Raw genomic sequence first — 26,210 nt, forward strand, 5'->3', positions numbered from 1 at the left:
TGCTCACCCACCAACCGCTCGCGCGAGTCCCTCAGTGCACCCCCGACGAGCAGGGCCGCGGCGGCGCCGGCCGCCGCCGCCGCCAACCGCCTCACCTCTGGCGCCACCGTACGGGGTGCCGATGAACGACTGCGCTTTGCCGATGGTGGCCGTGATCTGACCGAGACGCCGAAGTCGGCCAGCTTCACGCCGCCGCGCTCTCCGTCAGCAGGATGGTTTGGCGCCCTGGCGGCGGCCGCACGGCCCGTCACTGTCCGCCCGGCGCCGCGCAGGCCGGCCGACATCGGTACACCGCGGCACCGCGGCACCCTCGGCAACTGGCTTGCAAATGCCGATGGGAAGGGAGTATTTTGCAATGCTCGGCAAAAGCAAAGCGTCCACAGAATGACGGGTTGGGGGTTATGGTTGCGCTGACTCAATATTAAGAGAACCTTTTTCGCGCGAGAGTCGCCACCGCAGGGCTCACAAGAGTGAAGTCATAACTGCTCGATACGGGAGCGCCGCGCCTCGCTGTTTTCCCCTTTTATCGATCTATCATCCATGTCATAAGACGAATAATTTGAGCTTTAGTATGTCGAAATGTTGCCTGTTGACCATAGCCATACGTGAAAGCTGATTGGCATGCTCACGAAGATGGCAGCAAAATATGGGTATGTCCACTGTCTGCCATTCGACCCTGCTTGCTTACTAGCGCACAAGTACTCATAACACCATACAAGCATGAGCACTTATTTTTTGTACTCCCCTTGTGATGTACCATTTACATAACTAATAGTCTATATTAGTATGCTCATAAAAGCATTATAAGCATTTAGCACGTCCATCAACTGTTGCATGTGCGTTTCTAAAAACACAAAAAATAAAGAAATATGCGGACGCCGTCATCACCAACTGTGATCAATATTCCCATATCTTGAGTAACCGTGGATATGTCCCCTGTTCGCCCGAATCATCAGCATCTCCAGGCTGGCAGGCAATGGCCGTAAGTCTGTCAACCAATTCAAGGGCTGCTAGACCACTATGTGGTGAGCCAAACACCTCGTTGCAGCACGGCCAAGGCAGAACAGCCGTCCAATCACGCACCACACGCATCCCCGGCCTTCTTTCCACACAGGGTCAGGGTCTAGAGCCTGGACCGAACGCCCGCCTGCCCGGACCGTTTACCTTGACGTCCCTGTGCATCTTGCCCATGGTGTGGAGGTAGGAGAGGCCGCGCAGTGTCTCTCGACACACGCACGCGATCTGTGGCTCCGTCAGCGGACCCGTGACTGCAACAGACGCGGCCGCTGGTCAGGCCCCCGACACGCTCCAGACACCCCGCGACCGCTGGTCACGGCCCTCGACACGTCTCAGACACCCGCGACCGCTGGTCAAGACCTCGACACGCACCAGACACCCGCGGCCGCTGGTCAAGGTCCTCGACACGCCCCAGACACCCGCGGCCGCTGGCCAAGGCCATCGACACGCCCCAGACACCCGCGACCGCTGGTCAAGGTCCTCGACACGTCCCAGACACCCGTGGCCGCTGGTCACGGCCCTCGACACGTCTCAGACACCTGCAGCCGGCTACGGCGCTAGGCTCGTGGTTTTCACGAGCACCGAGGATAGAAATAGGAGTAATTAGAGACTTGTAAGACACTCACTCATTTCGTAACATCGCATCATCCTCTGATGTGCGAACTAGTACCAGCAGGAATAACACGGAGAGAAGAGTTGTTGTTGTTAATTGTAGTTTACGGGCGCGTCGACTGCGGTGGTCATTTGGCGCCCACGGGAAAGAAGCGGTGATGCGGCAAGGTTAATAAATCGTAGCGTATAAAACGTATAAGCGTATAAAGCACAATAAATAACACGGGAGAACAGCTGAACCGAGAATCGATGACGGTAAAGATACACTTGAAAAGGGAGATAGCATAAGCAGTACCAAAAAATACTTACTATGATAGATATCTTGCAGCGAGCCGCCCCCGCAATACTCCATACAGATCCACAGCTTGTCGCGTCGCAGGTAGGAGCCGAAGTAGGCGACGATGTTAGCATGCCGGCAATCCTTCATCATCAGTATCTCCTGCTGGATTATGCTGAAGTCGTCCCCTGCGAGACCGATCAGTCTTAGACAGAAACAGCTGACACCGGGCGTGAGGACCCACGACATTATACGACGCGCAATCGGATATCCACATAATAAAATCAGGCAGCTCCGTGCGGCAAACTGGTCAAGACCAAACTAAAGGTCACAGGAAATGTTTAGAGACGTCGGCCCGGCGACAAACTGGCCCCGGCGAGCGGTGGAAGCGTTCGGCATCACATGGCGAGAAGGCACAGCACGACCACCCCCCTGCGGGACCCGACCCTGTGGCGCATGCCGGCGCCGCGTCCACTCCCGTACACCTACAACGGCGACCGTGCCGACATATCGCGTACACGGCGACGGAGAAGCCCACAGACGGACCGCCACCAGAAGAGCAGCGCACGGCCTTCTTCGCCGCGGTATCTAAGCTGAGCGGTGCCGCACGCGCCCCCTCGTCAACTACCGGTCCGAGGTCGGCCGGGCTCACAGTCGCCGAACGTATCCCAGCGGCACAAATGACGCCAGCACACCGGCGTGGGATGGGTCAGGCCAACATCCGGGGTTCCTGTTCAGATGTGGGGTCGTCCACCCCACCTCAAACTTGGGGCGAAAAGTGGTTCAAAACCGAGTAAAACATGCTTGCAATGTATTAATGGGTATACTTAGCGACTAGTTCTGCTCAGTCCCATCCCCACAACTGATATAGCAAAACCACACCCCTGCAAACATGAGAACAAGCCAGGAGACAGGGCGTCTCACTGGCCCTATGAGTACATCAGACCGCGGTCCGCTGACCGTTTCAGGCCAGCCGCCCGACGGGACGGCGGTCGGCCGGAGCCGCCGGTTTGCAAACACACCACCGCTTCGATGCCCCGACACAATATTCTGCTCGACGAAAACACACGTATTTCGGCCCAATGTTCGCCGGGCCCATCTCCACTTCGTGGCCCAACCAATCAACGACGCAATCCCGGAGAGAGGAAACAGAGCGTGTCCACCTGTCGCGCCGCCCGCCAGCGTCAGCGCCCGCTGCGCTGGACCTCGCGTCGCCGCCGGCATGCCGACGCTGGTCGGCAGCTGTGAGTGACAGCTGACAGGTCGCGGTCTGGCCGCGGCCTGCTCTAGAGCCGTCGCCACGCGGCGGCGGCGGGCACGAGCGGGCGGCGTCCGACGCGCGTCGTCCGTCCGTCCGCACCCGCGGGCCTCCGACGCTGCCGCCGTCACAGCCGTCCCAGCCGCGAGCACGGCGCCGGACGGGTCCCGACAACGCCCTCGGCTGGCGTTGGTTATTGTCAGCCCGGGAGAAGTACGGGGGACTCCATCGTTATCGGCCTTTGGCCAATTTAAGGCCGCTTTGGAGCTGCGGGTCCTCGTGAATTAAATTAAAGCTACTGGACAACTGCACATTGTATGCGAAACCATTGAACACCGTGAAGTGATGTTCTCACACAACTGGATACAATATGCGTGAGCAGCAACGCAGCTTCCTAGCCTCTCAATCACTACACAAGCCATGACCACCATCGCATGGAGGTAGTCGAATATTCCATCGAAAATATGCACCCCGACAGCGTAGCCTCTCTCCAGGTGCGCGCGCAGCAGCAATCGGTAACTGGCTGAGCTGATCAGTGTACGCTCCGCCCCCTCTGCACACGTCTTGTCTGAGCCGTCTCACTGGCATGCATTCAGAAGCTCACGCTGGCAGTGTCTAGCCGCAGCTGAGCAGCCGAGCCTCTTAAGCCTGGCCAAAAGGCCAGCAAAACTAAGGACAAAACACCGCATGACTACGCCCGTTCTAAGAGGCGCATCTGGCGTACGGTGAGATGCCGTGCGCGCCGATCTTGGTTAGTCAGACACGAGAAAACGCTACACTATGCTAGGCTAAATCGCGCTGTCTGCTGACGATGGACCACCAGGAAGAGTGAACAAGCGTGTACACCGCCGATGGGTTCTGGAGGTCGCGAGGGCATGGAACGGTGGCGGCCAGCGAGTCAGACTTAGCAAATGCAACACAATCTGTCTGAAGGAGGAGGAATGGCACAACAAATGTAAGGAGCTGACGAACTCCGGAAACAAGGACAGAGCAAGCTGACTCAGGTGATAAACGAGGAATCCACACACCGAGTGGCTTGCCAGACCACGCAGGAGATGAGACACAGGGAAATGAGTAGGATGGGAAGACAGAGAGGGCGCCGCATATCAGCGGATGGGTGCCATATGGACGCCCCATGTGAGCGGATGAGCGCCATATGGACGCCCCATGTGAGCGGATGAGCGCCATGTGGACGCCCCATGTGAGCGGATGAGCACCATGTGGACGCCCCATGAGGGCGGATGACAGACAGCCATGCGCTGAGCATGGAGGACGCGGGCGACGGGCCGAAGACAAAGATCGGTGTCATGCAGGGAGGATCGAGGCAGTGAGGCTAGAATGGCAGATAACACTGGTCAGAAGTCGGACAAACGGACTGCCCACAAGGATGAGAGGAACTGGCCGGAAGTCGTAACAGGACGATCACAGACACGGCTGAAGTGGAGGTCCGGGGCACGACGAAGCGTCCAGCGCATGCGGCTTACCGGGCCGTGAAGGCGATCCTGCCTCGCCCCACGACAGTCTCGTCCAAGTCTCTTACACGGGGAACACGCGAACTGGTCAGAAACGGACGGCTCGGAGCGCGGTGGCAGGGCGCCAGCGGGCACGCCAGTCAGAGGCCACGAGGGTGCATCTCAGGTGACTGTTCCCCTGTGCCAGTGTCCCCAGGCCCAGCAGTGCTCAGCCACTCAGTGATCAATGGCCAGTCATGTATGCATGAAAGAGTGGTGGTTTTCTCAGACTGGCTGTTGAGGAATTGTATGTGTGGACATTCAGAAAAAAAACTGAGTTAAAAAACCCATTTGGCTGGAGGACTCCTCACAATTGTCACCAACCACACACACTGGCGGGCATGTGTGGAGCAAATTAACAAATCACAGTGAAAGTTAGATAGAAGCCATAATCAATGCAAAATAATTAAGCTAACATCAGATTTGCCAAAACCAATTCCTTTTCTCACTTTTGATGAATATGGGCTTATGAGGGTAACTACCATAAGGGCCAATCAGAATACTAGAAGAAAGTAATATATGCAGATTTGCTTATTTTATGTAACTCCTTATGTTACTTACCTGGCTGGAGCTTGATAACTTTGATAGCTGCTGCTTCATTTGTGGAAAGTCGTGTAGCCTGAAAAATATGTTATCACTGACAGCAATCCATCAACTGTAGCTGCTGACAAAAAGCACCCTGAGTAGGTGATAATATGCAAAAACACCAATGAACACAAAAGCCCATAAATAACAAGACACAAACATGCATCAGTAAGGGTGATGATATGTAAGCTAATTATATAAATTTCAACCCTTAGAGTACCAATCAAAGCATATGATTCAGCCATGAGTGTATTCTTTATATCATCTGGGTTTTTCTATCACCTAGATTTGAATGGCTGCCATGACACTAGGTACTGCAATAATACAGGACTGCCTTGAAAAACACCTGCATCATGAAGCTATTCAATGAGCCAGGCTTTTGAAATAAACATATGATTTAAAAGCAAACCAATACCCACCTTGTACACGTCCCCATATGTTCCGCTTCCAATACGCTGAATTATTTCATAATCATCTTGTGGATTTCTTCTACTGATGTCAGAGCTCATATTAGATGATGAAGCCATTTTTGTTTTGCACTTGTGGTAAAAGACTGAAAACAAATGTGGATGCCCATGAGGCCCACTGGCATTCAGACTACATAATCTATGGCTAGAAATCAACAACGGTGTGTCTGCTTCGGATGTGCAAACCAAAGATGAATATCTATCTTGGCTGTACAAACACAAGTTGATCAACAGGTGTGCAACATATTCTATTTGCTGTGTTAAGTGGCATGCTAGGTACACTCCATTCACTATATCAAGTTAAATGGGTCAATTTGGTCTTCACATCCCATTTTGTAAACAACACCAGGTTTTTAATTGTACAGAAGACATGCTATCATATGTATACAAGCCGAAATCCCACTTCAAAGTCACTTAATGCCCTCATTTCATTCCATCAGTTTAAGTTCATGCCATATCCCATCTTCATAAAGGGAAAACCACAAATCAAAAGGAAGTGCTCATCTTGAATATGAATCACCAAAGCAGAACACCAGTGACTACAGATATCATCAAACTTCGGTCATGGTACGCTTGGCAGCTATGACATGCACACCTGGCATGGTAAGGGTGTGACAATATACCTTGTGTGGTTTTATACCAAGTGAGAAGCACAGTTAAGTCAAGCCAACTATTATGTGACTTCCACTTACATTCAACCATTCGTTCTACAGCCACACCGGGAGCCGTCTAGACCTGCCTATCCTTTACAACAGTCAGCGATACACCCCAGGCACCAGTGCAAACATACGCCACTCCAGGCCCAACTGAGGCACCTCAGTCATGTATTACCTACGCTAGTATGGTCTGATTTCTTTGTTTTATTCTTATCTTCAGTGATCCAGTTGGATTGGGACCGGCCTGCTCAACGACACCTCATTGCCCCGCCGCCACTACCCAGCGCCACCGCAAATCCACGCCACTTCGTACGCTTCTTACAACGTCGCTCCCGACGCGTTGTTGTGCGTGTCAAGCCTCGTCAATTTCGCTCCGACAGATGACACTAAATTGCTGGCTTACTTTGTAAACCCTTATACAGAGGGCTATATGTGTGCGACCCATAAACTATTTACGTCACTTAATGTACTCTGTTCAAATGCAATTCTCGTGAAATATTGAGCAAAATCACTGAATCAGAGTCCAGTGAAGCATATTTTGCTGTTTCTTTTATCATAACGATGTGCTTGGGATAGTATCAGCTGCTTAGGCCAAACGCTGCCGCGGCACCTGGCGATGGGCCTTCGCTGGAGCCATGCGTACAAAAAAAGTGCAGGAAACTCAACCATAGGTCAAAGCGTAGGGGGCATGATGAACCGTGCCACCAGCGTCCCACCGAGTCCCAAGATGACAAGGAAAACCCCCATGAAAAAGAAACGCCTCCCTGAAATTGAGTAGCATCAGGGTGATGCAGGGCAAGACATATTTAAGAGCGCTAATCCCCAAAATTGGGTGTCTCCTGCGGCGAATAGACAATGGATCTAAATAGCACCCTGAAAAACATGATAAATCTGAAACGATCGAAATATTGGACAATTTCACACTGACATTGTAAACCTCGGTGTTACCAATGGCCCAGTGCACCGACACCAAACACTAGACTCACAATGCAGTCCGTTTATGTACCAGGGCCAAAACTTGGCGGAGCTTCCTATGTGCGAATTAAATGGAAATTTCCGCCGAAAGAGAATACCGAATTAACCAGTATAGCATGCTTCAAGCTTCTGTCACACGGTACACTTCCATGCAAACATGTGACATGTACACCTAAGCCCCGGTCAACCGTTGAGAGCCGCAAAGCTTTGAACGTATTCATCGGCACGCAACATGCCGATGTCCCTAATGGAACTTTGATTCCTATGGAAATTGGAGGGTGTGTTATCTCACCCTTATGCATGTTCTGAAGTCAAAACGTGTGCACCCGAAAGAGATGGTAACCGTTTCACCAGACCACGGTAGGTAAGCAGATGCGTTTGATGACAGTCACCGAAACTGATTTCATTCATGTTGTTCACAATCCTGCCATGTTGTCCATGGCTCACGACGTCTTTTTCCCCGCCGTAGTGCCCCAGGATAGGACTGCCGCCAATATGACACGATCAAGCTTGCTGTAGGTCTGAAAGTACTCAAATGTGTGCAACACATCCGTGTCGAAGCATCGTTTCATATGGCCTAATGTAGCGCAGTTCTCATCAAACAACCAGAACGCATCTCTGCCGGGAACCCAACCAAACGATAGGTGAGACGCGAGGCAAAATCGGAGGCATGCGTTGACGAGCCTGGAGGGTTGCGGTCGTGTCAAGCTCCGAAACATTGGTGGGGAGATCAGCGTAGACGTCATTCAGACAGCCAGCTTCGTCATTCCGGCACGGAGGCAGTCTGCCTCTGCCATGATTCAGGCACAGAGGCAGAGTCAACATCTGACCTTATTCAAACAAAGAGGCAGACAGATTGATATAGGGGAGATAAAGATAGGGCAGGCGGAAAGAGAGGCACCGAAGCCATCGAAGGGGTGAAAATTCCATGAGTGCGCACCGTGAATACAAGAACGTGGAAGACACGTCGAGGACGTGCAATGATGTCATGAACTTGCAGTTGTAAGCAACTCGTTAAATGCAGCCGACTTTCTTATAACGCGTCCACAATGTCATTACCTTCACAGAAACACCATGGCTCTTTGGCACACACATATATTGCACGGTTCCAATTCCAGATATGTAGCCCTGACATGTCACCATAATAGGGGCAGTGCAGGCCGGTGACACAGTCACGATAGGGGCCCGCGCGCACAGCCATCAGAGCAGTCCGCGCCCCAAGGCGGCGTCTCGAGGCAGCGCTTTTGGACGTCTTCCAATCAAAGCAGTCCAACGTCCGTTGGGAGTAGACCAGTAGACCGACCCGGCTTGGGTCAGGTCGGGCCGGGTCAAATCAAATTAGACCGGGTCAGGTCGGGTTGGTCGGTGCGAGGTTCCTCTTGAGGTTCTGACACAGCTCCACCGCCCTGGCCGACGAGATCACGCCAGGCAGATGGCGCTGCAGTTCGGACGGCGAGCTGCAACCAAACAAAGCGACGGTCACCTCAACACAGACGCAGCCGGGCAGCGAGAGCCAGCATCGACGCAACTGGGCAGCGGGAGCCAGCACCGACACAGTTGGCAGCGGGAGTAAAAAATGACGCAGTCAGACAGCGGGAGTCAGCATCGACACAGCTGAGAGGCGGGAGTCAATGCCCATGCCATCCAGCAGCGGGAGCTGACACCGACGCACTTGGGCGGCGGGAGTCAAACTACAACGCAGCTGGGCGGCGGAAGTCAACACCGACACAGTTGGACAGCGGGAATCAACACCAACGCAGTTAGCCAGCAGGAGTCAGTTACGACGCAGTTGGGCAGCGAGAGTCACCATCGACACAGACAATCGCGGGTAAACATGGGCGCAGGCAACACAGTGCAGTTCACCACAAGCTCGAGCACCAGAGGACGTGGCCGTCGATATCAGCAGCACAACGGGAGTAACCGTTGATAGAAGCCACAGCCGTAAAGCACACCAGGCGCCGTCACATGAGCCACCACCGACATGGGTGGCCCATCAAAAATCATAGCCGGCGCAGAAGCAGCAGCGGAAACAGGTACCACCTTCGCCAGTGACACAGGTCGCTCATCACAAGGCAACGCACCAGAGCAATCACCGCTACAGACGGTACGACAGAAATCACCATTGTCACTGACAAAACAGCGTGACTCGCTACCGACAATGACGACACAGTATTACCGCCGACACAGGCAGAACAGCGAGGATCATTGTCGGCACAGGCACTGCAATGCAGGCTGCCACTGACACAGAAAGTACAGCAGGTGCCGCCAAATACACGGGCACCACAGCAGGGATCGCCACCGCCGTAAGAAACACAGCACGAGTCGCGAAGAGACGCTATCCATACAGCACGAATAAGTCTCAATGGCCCCACTTTCCATGACCCGATTCTCGGCGGCACCGAAGGACACCCGCGGGGTCGCCCTCGGTCAATGTCGCGTGACTGACCGACAAACGAGCCGGTGTGGGCTAAAGACTTGCAGCCGGCTGTGTTTCTGTTTCGCCAGCCATAAGCAGCGTGAGAGGCTGCCGCGTCAAGGGCGTTACGCATGTCAAACTAAACCACGCGAGGCTGACGCGGTCAGCGCCCAGCCGACTCACCAGGCGAGAGAGCGGGCCAGCGGGCCCAGCCGGCGGCGCAGGTCGGCGGCCAGCGGCACGCTCACTCGCGGCAGCGCTGCCAGCAGGCGGCGGCGGGCCTCCTCCAGAGGCGCCAGCGGCACGGCCGCCGGCAGACCGAAGCCGGCCGCGCGCTCGGCGACCGCCAGCCGCGACAGCAGCGCCGCGCTCTCCGCTGCGGCGGCACGGGGGAAGGGTCACACAGCTGCACGGCGGAGGGGGTCACACGGCGGTACGAGGGAGGGGTCTCATGGCGGCACGGGGGAGGGGGTCACACGACGGCACAGGGGAGGAGTAACACGGCAGCACGGAGGAGGGGGGTCACATGATGGCGCGGTGGAAGGATCACACGGCGGCACGACGGAGGGGTAACACGGCGGCACGGGGGAAGGGGTCACATGATGGCACGGTGAAGGGTCACACCGCGGCACGACAGAGGGGCTACCCGGCGGCACGGGCGAGAGGTCACACGGCGGCACGACGGGGGGGGGGGGGTCACACGGTGGCACGACGGAAGGGCAACATGGCGGCACGACGGACGGGTCACACGGTGGCACGGCGGAGCGATAGCACGGCGGCATGGGTGCCACGGCGGGGACAGCAGCAACAAACCCGCATCGGCTTATGCACTGTAGCCAAAGCCATGTTAGCGAAGAAGCACAGTACCTGTAAGTTGCTTTATATTTGACAAGTTAGTTCTGCCTGCATCCTAATAACAAACTATCCATGTTCAGGTTACTAAGCGACACAAGTAGCGCCTCCACCCCCGCTGTTGTGTGGAGACAGGGTTGTCGGAAGCGCACCGGCTCGATAGGGGAGGGTGACGCGTTCCGCAGGTGACTCGTCCACCGACACACGCCACCATGAGGTGTCCACGACAGTCGCCTTGCAAGCAGCTGCTTTTCGAGTACAAAAAGAACACCCGGAACAGCTTTCCTGACACTTTGCGTACAAGCCAAGCAATACAATTTCGGACAGAAAATGAATCCGTGCGATGGCGATTTGGGACGAGATGAATACGGGGTAACGAAGCCGCGTGACACGACGTCACAGTGCAGCCACATTGCAGGACGTAAGCCGCATTTTCGCAGCCATCCAGCGCCTGACAACGCCAGCGTCTCAAGTCCGGCCGTCTCACTACCAACGACAGCGCACAGTTCGTACAGCCGGTCGTTTGCACAGCCGGTCCAAGCTATGGGAGGTCAGGTCAGAGCAGAATACACCCGCCCGAGCGAGGTCTCGCCGGACCAGCGCGGCCAGAACCTGGATCAGATCAGGTCCGACAAGCCCAGCCCTGGTCAGGTCAGGTCACATCACTGACCGGGCGTCTCCGAGTGCAGCAGGTGGACTGCCGGCGCGGGCCAGCAGTCGGTCGGCGCCCCGACTCCTGGCGGACGGCGGCGGCGGCTGCCCGGGCCGGCCGCGCGGCCGGTCCCGCTCCACCAGCAGCCAGCAGCGCTCGTGCAGCCGGCGCAGCCGCAGCAGTCTCCCCATCAGCTTCCGACGGCCCGGCACGCTGTTCAGGTCTGATGGCGGACACCGATCACCGTCAAACATCGCCTGTACATGGCGCAGCAGCCACCACGCTCCTCACCCAGCAGCCGGCCACGTAACGGCAGTAACCAAGACCTCTCCGTCCAGCGGACGTACCGCGGTAACTGGACGTCCAATGTCGAAGCTGCCCCACCCACGCGTGGCAACGGCACGAAGCCAGCGAGAGGGCTGGCGGTTGTGGCGGCGCTGGCAGAGGCCGGGACGCCAAGGGTGGCCGGCCACAGGTGGCACGGTCCGCGGGGAGCACAGGAGCAAAAGACGGTGTCTCGGGCGACGGCGAACACTTTCACCGGCGGCGCGGCGCGACCAACGGCCTGTCCCGGCTCAGCCTAACAGCGCACGCGCTCGGGGCTGGCGGGGCAGCCGACGCCTCACCCGACACGGGCCTCCGGATGGCAGCCGCCCGCCGGCTGACAATGTAGTCCTCCACCGGTAGAGGGCGCACGTCGGCGCTGACCCCGTGCAGCGCCCTCAGGTCCGAGAGCACTTGCGGCGCCGAGCTGACCTCGCGCGAGCTGGCCAGGACCACCAGCGGGCCGGCGTCGACCACCTGGCGGCCGAGACGGCACGGTCGGGCGACGGCCGGCCCAGCTCGGCGAGGCCACCGCCGTCCGGATGGCTCCTGGTCTCGGCAATCACAAGCAATGTCAGGCCACGTTGCTCTGATGTGCGAAATGTTACTGTTTATCTACAGATGCGTCACAATACCGGAAGTACATCGAAAGTTACCAAGTGAATTACCAAAACGTGTAGTATGCTAGTGTTAGTGCTTCGACCTGTTAGTTTCAGGAGCCAGTTAGCCAGCAGCTCTTTGTGACTTGACAGCTGATCTTTCGCATTACCTGGCTGCCAGGTGCCGCCGTCTCGGTGCTCCTCTCCGGGCTGCGGGCGGCCGGCAAAGCCTGCTCGAACCCCGAGTCGCCCAGTCGCTTGCGGCCGTTCTCGGCATCTGCGTCGCACACCGCGTCATCTCCTGCACGACTACCGTTCGCCCGCTGGTGCTGCGGGCCGCCAGCCGCTTCTGCGCTCCGCCTAAGCGCCAGCTGGCGGCGGCACTCGGCCTGCTTCTGACGGGCAAGCGCCAGGCGCGCCTGACGAGCTCTAGCGGCCGGCGTCAGAAGTTCAGCGCTGCGCAGCTCCGCCAGGGGCGCTCCGGCCGCCGTCTCGTCGTCGCTGTCCGACAGCCTGAGATTGAACACGACCGGCGATTGCAGGGGCGTGGCTCGCCTGGGAGCAGGCGGCCAGCCGGCAGCCGACGCACCGCTCGCCGTCGCCGGACGGGGCGTGGCCGTCGCATCCGGCCGGGCCGCCGTCTCCGGCCGGGCCGCCGTCTCCGGCCGGGCCGTCGTCTCCGGCCGGGCCGCCGTCTCCGGTCGGGCCGCAGCCTCCGGCCGGGCCACAGCCTCCGGCCGGGCCGCCGCCTTCGGCCGCACCGCCGGCGGCCGTGGGCGCCGGCTCGACAGCCAGACGCCCTCGGTCAAGACGGCTCGCGGGGCGCTCGGCGGTGGCGCGGCCGGTGCGCGCGCCGACTCCCGACCCACCGGCTGACCCCTCGGCCCGCTCCGGTCCGCCTGGAAGTCACCGTCCGAGTCCGACTCTGGCCGGCCGGTAGCGCTGGCGTCGGACCGCGGCCGGCCGGCGCCGCTGGTGTCGGACCGGCTCCCAGCGCCTCGCTGCGGCTCGGCGGCCAGCGCAGAGCGAGGCCGCTCCTCCTCGCTGGACGAGTGACGGATGACGCGGCGCCGCTGCTGCCGGCGGCGCCTCCCCGCATTCGGCAGCTCAGGCTCGGACGAGTCGCTCAGGTACTCCACGTGGTCACTGTCGACGCAGAAGCTGTCCTGCCAACGGTCCGGACACAGCTTATAAAGCATTCGGCCACACTCTGATTGGTGCTGCTCGCTGTGAGCTTTAGTCTGTTCGCCTCGAATATACAGCAAAACATCAAAACAAAATAATATAGGGTGTAGGGGTGTAGTTTCTCATTCACTTAGAGAGCTCCAGCCCCCCCCCCCCTCCCCCTCCCAACGCCGACGTTCAAAAAAAGGTGCGTCAAATTCGAGGACAGGCCCGTTTCTGCTCCTCACATGTGCAGGGTACGTTTAGTCAGTTTCTGTCTTCAGCCCCCCTCCCCCTTTTCTAAATCATCGCCAGCATGGCGCCACAGGCGCTCCGTCATCCCACCAAAAATGGGTGACATCGTAACAGAACACGTTTCCGTAAACAAGCATGGCTATGCAACTGAGTGCAGTATCAAAATCGATAACATGGGTGGCCGCTTACTCATCACAAAATTCAAGAAGCGAAAGAAGTTCACTTTCGTGTATTGGGTCATGGTTCTACTTCGGTAGGGCGGTGGAACACCCACAACCAGTCAACTGTTAATTATCCAATCGTTTGTGGAGCATACAGCTACTCCAAATCATGGCGGGTAAATGAAATTGCACAAAAATAAGCAAGTAGGCAAAATTTGACAATCACCTGCTAACCATTCAAAGAAGGACGACGCCTTCAGTTGACAAGACCGAGAAGGTGCACACTATGAAAATAAAAAAAAACGCGTTTGTCAATGAACTGCGGTGGCGCTCCATCTACGGACAATTAGCAGTTACACAACACATAGGCCAAAGAAATACCTAGTCTTAGTCATCCATACACTATACGCCACCTAGGTACATTAGATCCATTCGCCTCCTCCTAAGTCCATAATCACAAAGTCCTTGACAGTACCAGCGGGAGCCCAGGCGGCCGCCGGCGCCGACGCCGCCCGTCGCCACTGACGCACCTGCTCGTAGTCGTCGTCTTGCTGCGGCGCCTGGGAGAGCACGTGCCGGTCGGGCCGGCGAGGGCGAGTCGGGCCCAGCCGGAACCGGCCGGCGCCGGCCGGGCTGCGCACCGAGCGCATGTACACGGCCCGCATGCTGGCGAGGTGGGGCGCGGTAAGCGATAGAGCCGCCGTCACCGGGCGGCGCAGGGGCGGCCGACAGTCACGCCTGAGTGAGGCGACACGGCACGGAGCGGGGTGGGTAACACGCATGATGAGGTCGCACGAGCTAGAACACGCCTCACTGAGGCGACACGGCACGGGGCGTGGTGGGAAACACGCATGATGTGGCCGCACGAGCTAGACGAAAAGGTAACAAGATGCGCCACAAATGCGTGCTAGAATACGTTTGCTTGGTAGGGTCTACTGATATTATCGAGGCATACGAGCCGCAGATCTTATAACACCATTCATAAACCCCGAGTGCACAGATACAACCGCGGGCCTTTCAGAACCCGGGGTCGAGCAGCAATAGACGTAACGAAAGTACCCATGCATCACCCTACGCGTGCTTCTCAGCTAACCGAATCTTGACATTGAGTATCGAACCATGAGGCACACGCGGCGACGAAAACGTGCGATGGCCGGGAATCGAACCCGGGTCAACTGCTTGGAAGGCAGCTATGCTCACCACTATACCACCATCGCTGGATACCAGGCAGCGTCAAATATTCGAAGGGGACAAAGGCAGTATGAGCACCGCGCATACTACGCGCTAGTGACTTTCCAAGCGCAGTCTCCAGAGACGGCGATATTTCGTTCCAAGTATTGGGGTATCAAAGTCTCTTTTGAGTTTGCATTTGAATGGGAGCAGTTAGTACGAGTCCTGGGCACTTCCCAATCATTGCGGCATTGCGGCTGACCCAGTGGAAGCTGTTTCGCCCAGTATAGCCGGTATATTAATGATAGACGGACCAATAGGCATGTACGGGGTCGGTTCGGCTGTTGTTTCTGCAGCCTTGGGCGTAGCAGGCGGTAACAGAGTTTTACTGCATGATAACCAGTTCTTGCAAAGCCTGTCCCCAAAACACCATTCACTTCCTGCATGTCAAAACTTTCAGGTTCAAATTGCTGGCGAGAACGTTGTTGGGTGGTCCACGCGGTGCTGCTAAGGATGCAGCTCTTCCAGCATAAGTCAAGAAATCAAAGAGTCTCCAAAATATTTCACAACGTCAATGTCCACATGTACGAGCATATCCACTTACCTTTAAAGTTTTCTCTGGGGGAGGGGGCCACTGAACATGTTCCATCTGAATTTGTAACACAAAGCCGCCAGGGTCGATGTGACCTGTGCCCCTCAAGTGCAGCCTATAACTGATGTCACTCGCCCAGGGACCCCAACAACGGGAGCAGACAAGGGAAGACTGCCCTTTAGAAACGATTGCGCCTACACAGAGTATCTGAAAGGAACCGAAATGAGCGGCATCCATCCATAAGCAACAGTCTACCCCAGTTTGGCCTGCTCCATTTTAGACCTCGTTAGGCCCGTTGAGAACATTGCCGAATAGTGAGCTTGAGAAATATGTGGAAGCAGCACTGTCAGTCCGCCTGGTTTCACCTGGAGAGCCAGTATTGTTGTGCGTATGGGCACTAACACTTGAGCGCGTATCTTAACACCAAAGGTTTATTCGGCAGTCGCTGGAGCAGCGAGCGGCCCGACCGTCGCATGCGCGTGTCGCGGCGTGAGAGAGGGAGCGGATGTTTGCATAGCACATCTGTTGGCGCTGACGAAAAGCATATACGACATTGCGAAACAATTCGCCGAATGAAAGGTCTTTACGAGTTGGAACTATTTCCGTCGGCGTGAAGAAATAAGTTAAAAGATAGGAAATGATTGTAGGTACAGCTGGTGGAGTTAACGTGACAAATTCAAAGTGAAACCTGAAACTGCATAGGGCACGGTGCCATCCAGCGGATGGGGCGGCAGGCGCATTTTCGGTGGCGCCGCCTACAGGTGACGCCGTCGACAATATTATCCAAGAGAGCAGTGGCGTCACGCCGCTGACGGCGAGCCGGGATGACTCGGACCAATGTAGGTCGGTCTCCCTCCACCGGTCGGCCCCCGCAGCATGACCCCAGCGCGGCGCGACATGCCAGCACGCACAACCCTGCACGGACACAGCACAACGACGTGCAACAGACCGGCCCGCCGGGGCGTACGAGAGCCGACCCGCCTTCCACACGGCCGGCGCGGCCCGCCGTCACTCACTCGATCCCCTCCTGCGTGGCCTGCGGCTCGTCGTCGATCATGGACGCGTCGTAGTGGTCACCGGCGCTGCTCTCGTCGGAGGAGACGGCGCCCGACGCCGATAGGTCCGCCTCGTCGTCCAGGAACGGGTTGCGGCCGGCCTGGCGGCGCAGGCAGAGCCCCCCAGAGGACGTTCGGTGAACTGAGGCTGACCCGCTGCGCCCACCCAGTGGCCGACTCGCCGCCGCAGGCCAGGTTACGGAGAACCCAGACGTCCACACGATCCATGGTTCACCTCGGACATACCGTTTCCGATGTGCGTGAAACAGCGAATGGGTTCCGCACGCGCACACGCGCACACAACGCATGTCAAAAATCGTGACGTTCCACACTCTCACAAAAACGCAAGCAAAATATTGTTTTGCTCGTTAAGCCAGAGGCCTCGAACGTTCGCCCATTACGAAGGCAGCCAATTAATAACCCATCATATTCAAACGATGGCCAAACATCAAAACAGTGAGATGACACTCAAAAGCTGCCTCGCCTTATACTTTCGACTCCTTGTCAACTTCGAATTGAAACAATCGTCAAACAAGCAGAACAGGGAGAGCAAAAGGAGAAACAAGTATCAGCCAGGCGTGCACGCTCATCGGATTAAGCTCATCGCCTGCACTCCGTTCGGCTCAGAAAATAAGTGGCAGAGGACAGCATTTTGGTATGGAGCCGTGCCAAGACCCCAATTGGCATCTGTAAGTCGCTGAGATGGCCGAGGTTGTGACTAACCAGCAAAACACGTGCGCCAACTGAGCACTTGACATGCAGAGCAGCGGAGCCGTACGGGCTCGCGCCTGGTATGTAAAAGAAGAAAAACTCGTGAACAGATTTACGCGCCGCCCACAATTTAATCGTTAAACAGACCGCCACATCTGACCGCCTGCGCACACCACATGCAGCCGAGCCCACTGCAACTCACCTTTCTCCTCTTATGTTGTATATGGGGCCGCTCCACAGAAGAGTCATTGGCACGCGAGGCCTCCCGGGAGCCGTCCGACTGGTGGGAGCCGTCCGTCCGGTGGGAAGCGTCCGTCTTGTGGGAGCCGTCCGTTCGGTGGGAGCCGTCCGTCCGGTGGGGGCCGCCCGTCTTGAGGGAGCCATCCGTCTGGTGGGAGGCGTTCGTGCAGTGGGAGCCATCGCGGGAGCGGCGGCCGGCCGCGCTGTGGGAGAGCTCGGCGGCGGCCCGGCCGGGCGACGGCGAGTCCTCCTCGCTGTCGCAGATCCGCGCCAGGCGGCGGGCTCCCCGGCGCGCCGCTGGCCGGGCCACTGGGCTGTCCGTGTCGGGCGCGCGTGAGAAGGGACGGACCACCGGGCTGTCCGTGTCTGCCGCACGTATCAAAGGCAGCACCAGCGGGCTGTCTTTGTCTGGGACACACACGCCAGGTGCGGCCAGCGGGCTGTCCTTGCCGGCCAGCGGTCGTCCGACCCCACAGCGCGGCGCCTCGAAGGCGCTGTCGTCCGCCCAAAGGTCGGCGTCACTAGCGTCGGCGCCGGGCACCGCCGCCGGCACCGGAGGCGTCGCGCCGCACGCCCGCCGACCGAGCGGCGGCCGGGGCCGGGCCAGCGGCGTACTGTGGCGCTGGTGACCGCGCGAGCGTCGCGGCGCTCGGAGAGGCGTGCTGTGGCGCCGGTGGCCGGCACTCGGCCCGCTCTGACTGGCCACGATCGGCGACACGCACGGCGGGTCTCCCTCGCACTCCGGCGAGCGGGCCCGGGTCACCGTAAACGGCGGGCCCACCAGCGCCGCCGCCTCCGCCGCTGGCTCGTCCGCGGCTTCCTCCACAATGTCGTCGAACACAACGCTGTCCTCGAAGAAGTCGGCGAACAGGTCGAACACGGGCTGCCCACCGCGCCGCCCCGCGCCTGACGACGTACTGGCGGCGTCGGAGCCGCGGCACGGGCCGGACCGCGCCGGCGTCGTCGCGTCGCTCCGGTCCACCAGCGCCAGCAGCTGGGTGGTGGTGAGCAGCGAGCCATTGGCTTCCGGCCGTGGCGCCGCCGCCGAGGCTGCGGACGGCAGCGGTGTCACGCGGCCCTCCGCGCCCGCGGGAGCGAGTAGCGGCGCCGCGGTCAGCGCCGATGGCACGGCGCCGGCGGCGGCCAGGTCTGGGGCCGGCGGCGACGGCGAGAGGTCGGCGAACACGCCGCCTCCCAAGCCCAGGTCGAAGAGCGGCAGGACGGAGGGCCGGCGGCGGCGGGCGGAGGGCGGGGCCGGACTCATCCCAGAGTCCGCCGAGAGCGCCTCCGGTCGTGGTGCCACCGGAGGGGCCTCTCCGTGGCCCCAGCGCTGCTGACTGGCCGAGGCAGAACCCGCACGACCAGGACCGCTGACGCCGTCCGTCGGTGCCGTCTCGAAGCCCAGAGATCCAGCAGGCTCCTCCAAACAGGCAAACAGACTCTCGTCGTCGGCGAACAGGTCCTCGCTGGATGGCCGCCGCATGGGAGCGGCCGGCGCCGGCGGCGGCGGCGCCGGCGGCGGCGGCGGCGGCGGCGGCGGAGCCGTCTCCTTGACGTGAGGCGTTCCGTCCGCAGCGGCCTCCGCAGCCACAGCTGCCGGGGAAGCACAGTCCGCGCCCGCCGGCGTGAACAGCCGAGTGCCGTGGCGGCGCGACAGCTTCCGCCGCTTGCTCGGGTTCTGCGACGGCAGGATCGGCGAGTCGTCGTCGGTGGTGGCCTGAAGCCCAGCGCAGGGCGGTGAAGCGGCCGGAGCCGCGGCCCCGGCCACCGGCGCGCGGTCGCCACCTCCCAGCCACGGGGCGCCGTCCTCCGGCGGCGCAGCCAGCTCCTCGGCCGCCAGCTCCATCGGCCAGGTCTCCATGGGCCACAACTCTACAGGCGACGACTCCTTGGGGCATGCGTCCGTGGAAGACGATTCCTTCACCGGTGACTCCTTGAGCAACGAGGCTCTGGCCAACAGACCGCTGGGAAGCGACTCGTTGAACAGCGGCTTGTTCAGCGCCGGTCGGCCGGACGCCGCCGCTCTTGGCGGCGAGTCTCCGCGCGGCTTCCCCTCAGGACACCATTCAAGGCGAGGCGCCGCCGCCGGCTGGCCGCCGCCGCTGCCACAGCCGAGACTGTGACCGGGGTCTCGCTCCGCGCCGCTCAGGCCGCACTGCCGGTGGCCGGGCCCGAGGAGGCGGCCGTCTCGCTCCGGCTTCCACTCGGCCGCCAGCAGAAGGCCGCTCTCGGGCCGGCCGAGCGGCGGCGCCGCCAGCGCCTCAGTCAGAGCGCGCAGCAGCTTGGCCGGCGCTGCCCAGCCCGTGAACGGTGCTGGCGGCGGCCGCACCGCCGGCCAGACCAGCTCCGGCTCGGCGGGCGGCGCCGGCGGCGGCGGCGAGCCCGTCTCCAGCAGGCTGCGGCGCACCGCCTCCTCCAGCTGCTCCTGCTCCGTCAGCCCGCTCAGGTCGGCCACGCCACAGGGCGCTGGCGCTGGTGCTGGAACTGGAGCTGGCGCTGCGGCGGCGGGCTCTGAAACGGCCGATCAATGATCAGAGGCGGGCCTTTGAAGAAGACCACATGAAGCTCAGCACACTGTCATGATTTTGAAATGAAATAGCATGAACTGAAGCGCATCTTTTAATAGTGGTGGTTGTACATTTAAGCACAGAGATTCGCAAATGTGCATATCTAATGGATTAAGTATCAAACTTTTCGGGTGTATCGGCTGCCGGAGTCATGCTACAACCAAACGGATCCTAACGCCTTCGCGATAAAGGCCTTTCATGTGCTGTAATGCGTGGGGACTTATCGAACAGTACAAAAACGGACAAGCGGGGTGGTTTATGCCACGCACGTCACCTGCCTTTTGACCGCTATGCCGTGGTCATAATTTCATGGACACAGCACAGCAAGTCCTGCTCCCAGGATTCTGCACGATGACCGCGGATGTGTGTGTATGTTGTCGGACGCACTGACAGCGCCGCGTACCGTAACGCGCCGGTGTTGGGCATCAGTAGAAAACCGCGTCAAACTATCGCGTCGATTGTACCCAAGCGGTGTCCGCACACATCTCTTGCTAGTTAAATTTCGAACGAGGAAAAAGTTATGCATGTTACATACTGTCACACAAATTGACTTCGTTCGGTGACAAGCTTGGCAACTGAAACTCCACGCAGAAGGACCATGTGCCATTGTATCCTACATTTCTAAGGCAGGCTGTGTATATCCGTCATATACGACAGAGGAAGTCCAAACGGCGCACAACACCCAAATCTAAAAACAAGCTACCTGTAACACACGGCTGCAGAGTAGTGCCAGACCGCATATCCCATACAATATCCTGGCGGGATCAACAAGGAAGGGTGTTTGTACACACAGCTCTGCTGCAATGGCGCGTGTGCGACGCAGCGTTTCAGTTAGCGCTAGCCGGTGGACATGACAGCAGTCAGCTGCGATGCCGGGCAGCTGTTGTCGGATGTCGCCAGTACGTTCTAATGCTTTCGTTTGGGGGACCTCACATTGAATGGCATGGGCTTACTTCTCCTGGAAGGGCAACTTGCTCGTGTCTGCCGCATTGTAAAACACAGCTGCTCAACACGGAGCAGCGCACGTGGTCACAACAAGCGCGCGCTGAGAGGGCGAGAGCGCGCCCGGCTCCCACCTTGCACGTCAGAGCAGCGCACGTGGTCACAATAAACGCGCGCCAAGACGGCAAGAGCGCGCCTGGCTCCCACCTTGCCCGTCAGAGCAGCGCACGTGGTCACAACAGGCGCATGCTGGGAGGGCGAGAGCGCGCCCGGCTCTCACCTTGCACGTCCTCCGGCCTGAGCAGCGCCCTCATCTCCTGATCGTAGACGTCGCTGTCGGCGTCCGCCTGCGAGGCCATGAAGCCCAGGATGCGCACCAGGTTGCGCGAGACGGCCGAGTGGGACACGTGGTGGGTGGGCTGCAGCGTGGTCTGCCAAGGCAGCCAGTCGTGCAGCCGGAGTGTCGGTGCCGGCCCGCCTGCCGTGGGGGCATGCCAACAGTCAGAGCACGCGCGCGCGGGGGCGAGACCGCAGGCTCCTCGTCGGCTGTTGGACGACAGGCGAGGTGGTGGCGCCACGGAGAGCAGCAGGACCCGCGTGCGATGCACCAAGTACGGCCGGACCACACCGGGCCAGCTCGTCTGCCGTCTCAGCTCTGTGGCCGCCGCAGCTCGTCTGCCGCCTCAGCCCCAACAACGTCTCAGCTCCGAGGCCGCCTCAGCTCCGATGCCGTCTAAGCTCCGGGGCCGCCTCAGCTCCGAGTGACATCATGCCCGGTTTATGGGGCCAGGCGTCGAGAGCACGGGCAGGAGCAGGCGGGCCCGTTGTGCGGTCTTGACCGCCCGCTCTGCTCCGCCCGACCCAGCCATCCCGCCTAGTGATAGCTGGCCCCTGTACGCCACAGCTGAACCGCTTCCCTCAATCAGCCACCCGCCTCTCTGCTGTCCTGCTGTTCGGTATGAAGGCAGTCATGCTCAGCTCGCCCGACAGAGCGTACTCCGCGTAACCCGTTCACCCTTCACCAGGCCCCCCTCCTCCAGCTGCTCGTCTCCCCGGCAGCCCAACCGCCCTCCGTCTGTCGAGCGTCGCCCCCCCCCCCCCCCGCAGCCCACCTGTGCACCCGTCAGAGGCGGGCCGGCGGCCCCTGGGCGGCAGCCGACGCGCCGCACCGTCACCGGGCCGCAGCTTGAAGCGGGCGTCCCAGTCCCGCAGCTCGGCGTCGTCCAGGTAGGCGGCGGTGGCCGGGCCTCGGTCGGGCGCCAGCGACGCCAGCAGGCTGGTCAGTCGGCCGCGGCCGGCGGCGGCGCGCGGCCGGCCGCGGCCCGTCCGACCGGCCGCGGGGGCCGCCACCGCCGCCGGCTGCCGGCGTCGGCGGCGGGGACGCCACCATCATGTGCAGCCGCTGGCAGACGGGCGTCAGACCCCGCGGCACCATGCGTGGACTGTGGCGGTACAGGTGAGGCTGCAGCCGAGCACCTGTCGGCGGCGGCCAGGTCAGGTGGGCGCCGCAGGCGGGAGGCGGCGGTCAAACGCTGGCGGTACAGCTGGGGCTGCCGCCGGGCACCTGTCTCGCGGCGACCAGGTCAGGTGGGGGGTCCAGGCCGGGGTCAGATTGTGGTGTTTGTGCAGCATCGAGCGTAATAGTACCAACGCGAATGAAAACTTCTGTGTGTGTGGCGGGGGGGGGGGGGGAGGGAGGAGTAGATCAGAGAACGGAATGGCATTTGGCAAGGGAATACGGAAGACATCACCGAATGATAGCCCCACTTTCAGGATCATTCATAGACGCATCCGCTTGGTAGAATACTTGCGAAAGGGAAAGATACCTGCCTGTTGCAGAGCCAAAACAAACCGTTTTCCACCAACCACAACCACAACCACAAACCAAAACAAACCCTGTTCACGCATGTCAAGTGATGCCGAAGAGGCAGACCACACGCGAAGTGTGGCCGGCGTCCCCCGCCCGGCACCCCTTGCCCGGCATCTCTCACTCGACATCCCTCGCCCGGCATCCCTCATCCGACGTCCCTTGCCCGGCATCCCTCGCCCGACATCCCTCGCCCGGCACTCGCCGCTCGACACCCCTTGCCCAGTGCCCCTCGCCCGGCACCCCTCGCTAGGCGCCGCCCACTCGACATCCCCCGCCCGGCATTCCTCGCCCGGCATCCCTCACCCAGCACCCCTCGCCCGACGCCCCTTGCCCGGCGCCCCTCGCCCTGCATCCCTCGCTCAGCATCCCTCCCTCATCCGGCACCCCCCGCTCGACACCCCTTGCCCGGCACCCCTCGCTCGACACCCCTTGCCCAGCGCCCCTCGCCCGGCGCCCCTCGCCCGGCACCCCTCGCTAGGCGCCGCCCACTCCACATCCCCTCCCGGCATTCCTCACCCGGCACCCCTCGGTCAGCATCCGTCCCCGGCCTCCCTCGCCGGGCATCCCCCGGCCCGCAGCCCGTGCGGCGCCGGGCCCACCGAGCCCACCTGACATGATGGCGCCGAGGACGGCCTTCCTTTGGTAGACGCTCTGGCCGTAGAGGCGCTCCTCGCGACCCTCCGTCACCAGCACCACGATACGGCCCTGACGCTTGCGGCCAGTGCGGCCCATCCGCTGCACCTGGCGAGACGGTGGCGCGGCGTCAGCGTACGCCGAGCCGGGCCGCGCCCACTCCTGCTCGTGAGCGTGACACCGACGGGGACGCACAGCAGGAGGTTTGCCTGCATCCGGAGAAAATCTAATTACATCTATAAGCTTGCCAATGTTGGCATGAAAAAATGATCAAACCAAACCTGCCATTGAGCACCAGCTGCCGGATAGGGCACATCTGGCAGACACGGACAGTCTTATGACTCACCAGACTGATGGGTGACTTGCTGACGTCATAGCAGACGATGAGGTCCACGTCGCCGATGTCCAGGCCCTCCTCACCCACACACGTCGACACAAGCGTGTTGTAGCCGCCGGTGCGGAAGGCAGCGATCACCTGGCGGAGACACATTGAACTAACGTTCCGTCTGTCACCCAATAGATGGCGGGAACGTTACGTCGATAATAAAGGCAAATGTATGACATTGCATCGTTTCCACGCAACGCTTTCCACACATCAAATAGACTTGCGAATGAAAATAACGGTAACAAAAACACAAACAATTTATTCTGAACGCAATCGTCGTTTAACCATGCTTGAGCACTTCATACGAGTTAACATACCCGCGCGTGTCACCACATTATCACACGGTCGTTAAAATCATAACGTCCATGTTAACGTCCGATCGCCCTGTATGCCGACACGAGACCTCGCCGTATCGGCGCCGTGGTGGTGCGCCCCGCCCGGCGGCCCACCTTGAGCTGCTCCTTCTGCGAGAAGCCGCGCGACACGCGGCCGGCCGTCTGGCCGATGAAGTGCATGGGTCGCACCAGCGGGCGCAGGTGCTGGAGCACGGCCGCTATCTCCAGCACACTCTCGCGGTACTGTGCAGGCGGCAGGGCTCATGTTACGCCTCACCACGCGGCCGTGGCGCGGTCCCGCCCCGCCGGACGGGGAGAGCCGGCCGTTTGAATGGAATATAGCTGATGGATTCTGCTTATGGCGGTTGAACGGAAGGGTCGGTGTCTAAACGATCACTAACAATATGCATGCTCATTCGGCTCTTAGTATCATCGAGAGACAGAGAGAAAGCAGTCACGTTTGGTCCCAGGCCCTTTCCCGGGTCATGGTGATTCATATCCGGGTCTGAGTCCGAGCCGACCACATCGCGCATGTCATGAACTTCACGCGACCAACATGAGTGCAGTGCCGCACTCTCAGCGTTGCGTGTGCACACAGGATAGCCACCACGAATTAATGAGCCGCGACAAGAGTGGGTGACCCGATGGGCAAGGCATCTGGGTGAGCCATGAGGGACTGAATACAATGAAGCGCATCGAAGTGAACGAACGTGGCTACATTTTATGACAGGCAAAGGAAAAGCCAAGAAAACACGTAACTTACTAAAGAACAGCAAGCGTGAAAATCGCCAATTACGATTACTTGTATTCCCGAGGTTAAGATGGTTTGAGCGGTGTGCCAAACGTATTTACAGCCTGGTACGGTCCCAGTCGGTCACGTGGATGGTTACACCCGGTCACCGCATTAGTGGCCGGCAGATGACTGCAAACCCTCCCCATGGCGGCTTCCTCTGACCCTGACTAACCCCGGTCCCGGTGACTGACCTGTTGCAAAGCTAGAACCACGTGGTCTCAGTTTCCTCTCAACAGCTAACCCCGCCCTTCGCCGTGGCTGACCACGGCCTGGGAAGTCCTCCCTTTTCCCTGACCGGACACCGGCGGCTGATCTGTAGCAGGACCGCGGCCCCCGGTGGTCCCCGTTCCCTCCCCCGCCCCTGCCCATGGCCAACCTGTAAGAAGATCATGGCCCGGGTGGTCGGGCCGCCGCCGGTGCCGTCCCGGTGGTCCCCCGTTCCCTCCCCCGCCCCTGCCCATGGCGAACCTGTGAGAAGACCATGGCCCGGGTGGTCGAGCCGCCGCCGGCGCCGTCCCGGTGGTCCTCGTTCCCTCCCCCGCCCCTGCCCATGGCGAACCTGTGAGAAGATCATGGCCCGGGTGGTCGGGCCGCCGCCGGCGCCGTCCCGGTGATCCCCGTTCCCTCCCCGCCCCTGCGCATGGCTAACCTGTGAGAAAAGATCGTGGCCCGGGTGGTCGGGCCGCCGCCGGCGCCGTCCCGGTGATCCCCGTTGCCTCCCCCGCCCCTGCCCATGGCTAACCTGTGAGAAGATCATGGCCCGGGTGGTCGGGCCGCCGCCGGCGCCGTCCCGGTGATCCCCGTTCCCTCCCCGCCCCTGCGCATGGCTAACCTGTGAGAAAAGATCGTGGCCCGGGTGGTCGGGCCGCCGCCGGCGCCGTCCCGGTGATCCCCGTTGCCTCCCCCGCCCCTGCCCATGGCTAACCTGTGAGAAGATCATGGCCCGGGTGGTCGAGCCGCCGCCGGCGCCGTCCCGGAAGTGCTGCAGGACCAGGTCTCGCAGCCGGGCCAGCTTCGGGTGACTGAGGGGCGGCTCCGACGCTTGACCCCCCTTAGCCGGGAGGGGTGCCGCCGCCGCCGACACCGGCACCGGCGCCATCTGACGACACGCGACACGAACGCTATACACGGACACC

General features: G+C 60.0%; 2 protein-coding genes and 1 non-coding gene across 3 annotated transcripts in view; all 3 read right to left on the minus strand.

Annotated features, from left to right (window-relative positions):
* The window catches only part of LOC119101450 (mitogen-activated protein kinase kinase kinase kinase 5-like), an 8,523-nt gene extending 1,875 nt beyond the window's left edge, over positions 1-6,648 (minus strand). The window contains exons 1-7 of the mRNA XM_037224795.1: positions 6,559-6,648; positions 5,680-5,813; positions 5,237-5,294; positions 4,649-4,699; positions 1,939-2,094; positions 1,165-1,268; positions 96-156 (exon numbers count right to left, since the gene is read on the minus strand). Of these exons, the coding sequence (XP_037080690.1) occupies positions 96-156; positions 1,165-1,268; positions 1,939-2,094; positions 4,649-4,699; positions 5,237-5,294; positions 5,680-5,787 (538 nt within the window). The 5' untranslated portion in view covers positions 5,788-5,813; positions 6,559-6,648. The remainder of the gene's footprint in view (positions 1-95; positions 157-1,164; positions 1,269-1,938; positions 2,095-4,648; positions 4,700-5,236; positions 5,295-5,679; positions 5,814-6,558) is intronic.
* Positions 6,649-14,926: 8,278 nt separating this feature from the next.
* TRNAG-UCC (transfer RNA glycine (anticodon UCC)) lies at positions 14,927-14,998 on the minus strand. The gene has a single exon. It is a non-coding gene; the product is annotated as a tRNA-Gly (tRNA).
* A 7,183-nt stretch (positions 14,999-22,181) lies between these two features.
* The window catches only part of Fancm (FA complementation group M), a 30,253-nt gene continuing 26,224 nt past the window's right edge, over positions 22,182-26,210 (minus strand). Inside the window, exons 11-16 of the mRNA XM_037224805.1 lie at positions 26,000-26,173; positions 24,396-24,524; positions 23,908-24,036; positions 23,537-23,669; positions 22,422-22,534; positions 22,182-22,202 (exon numbers count right to left, since the gene is read on the minus strand). Of these exons, the coding sequence (XP_037080700.1) occupies positions 22,182-22,202; positions 22,422-22,534; positions 23,537-23,669; positions 23,908-24,036; positions 24,396-24,524; positions 26,000-26,173 (699 nt within the window). The remainder of the gene's footprint in view (positions 22,203-22,421; positions 22,535-23,536; positions 23,670-23,907; positions 24,037-24,395; positions 24,525-25,999; positions 26,174-26,210) is intronic.

This window comes from Pollicipes pollicipes, unplaced genomic scaffold, assembly GCF_011947565.3.
Source record: "Pollicipes pollicipes isolate AB1234 unplaced genomic scaffold, Ppol_2.1 Scaffold_2555;HRSCAF=2994_pilon_pilon_pilon, whole genome shotgun sequence".
Classification (NCBI taxonomy): domain Eukaryota; kingdom Metazoa; phylum Arthropoda; class Thecostraca; order Pollicipedomorpha; family Pollicipedidae; genus Pollicipes; species Pollicipes pollicipes.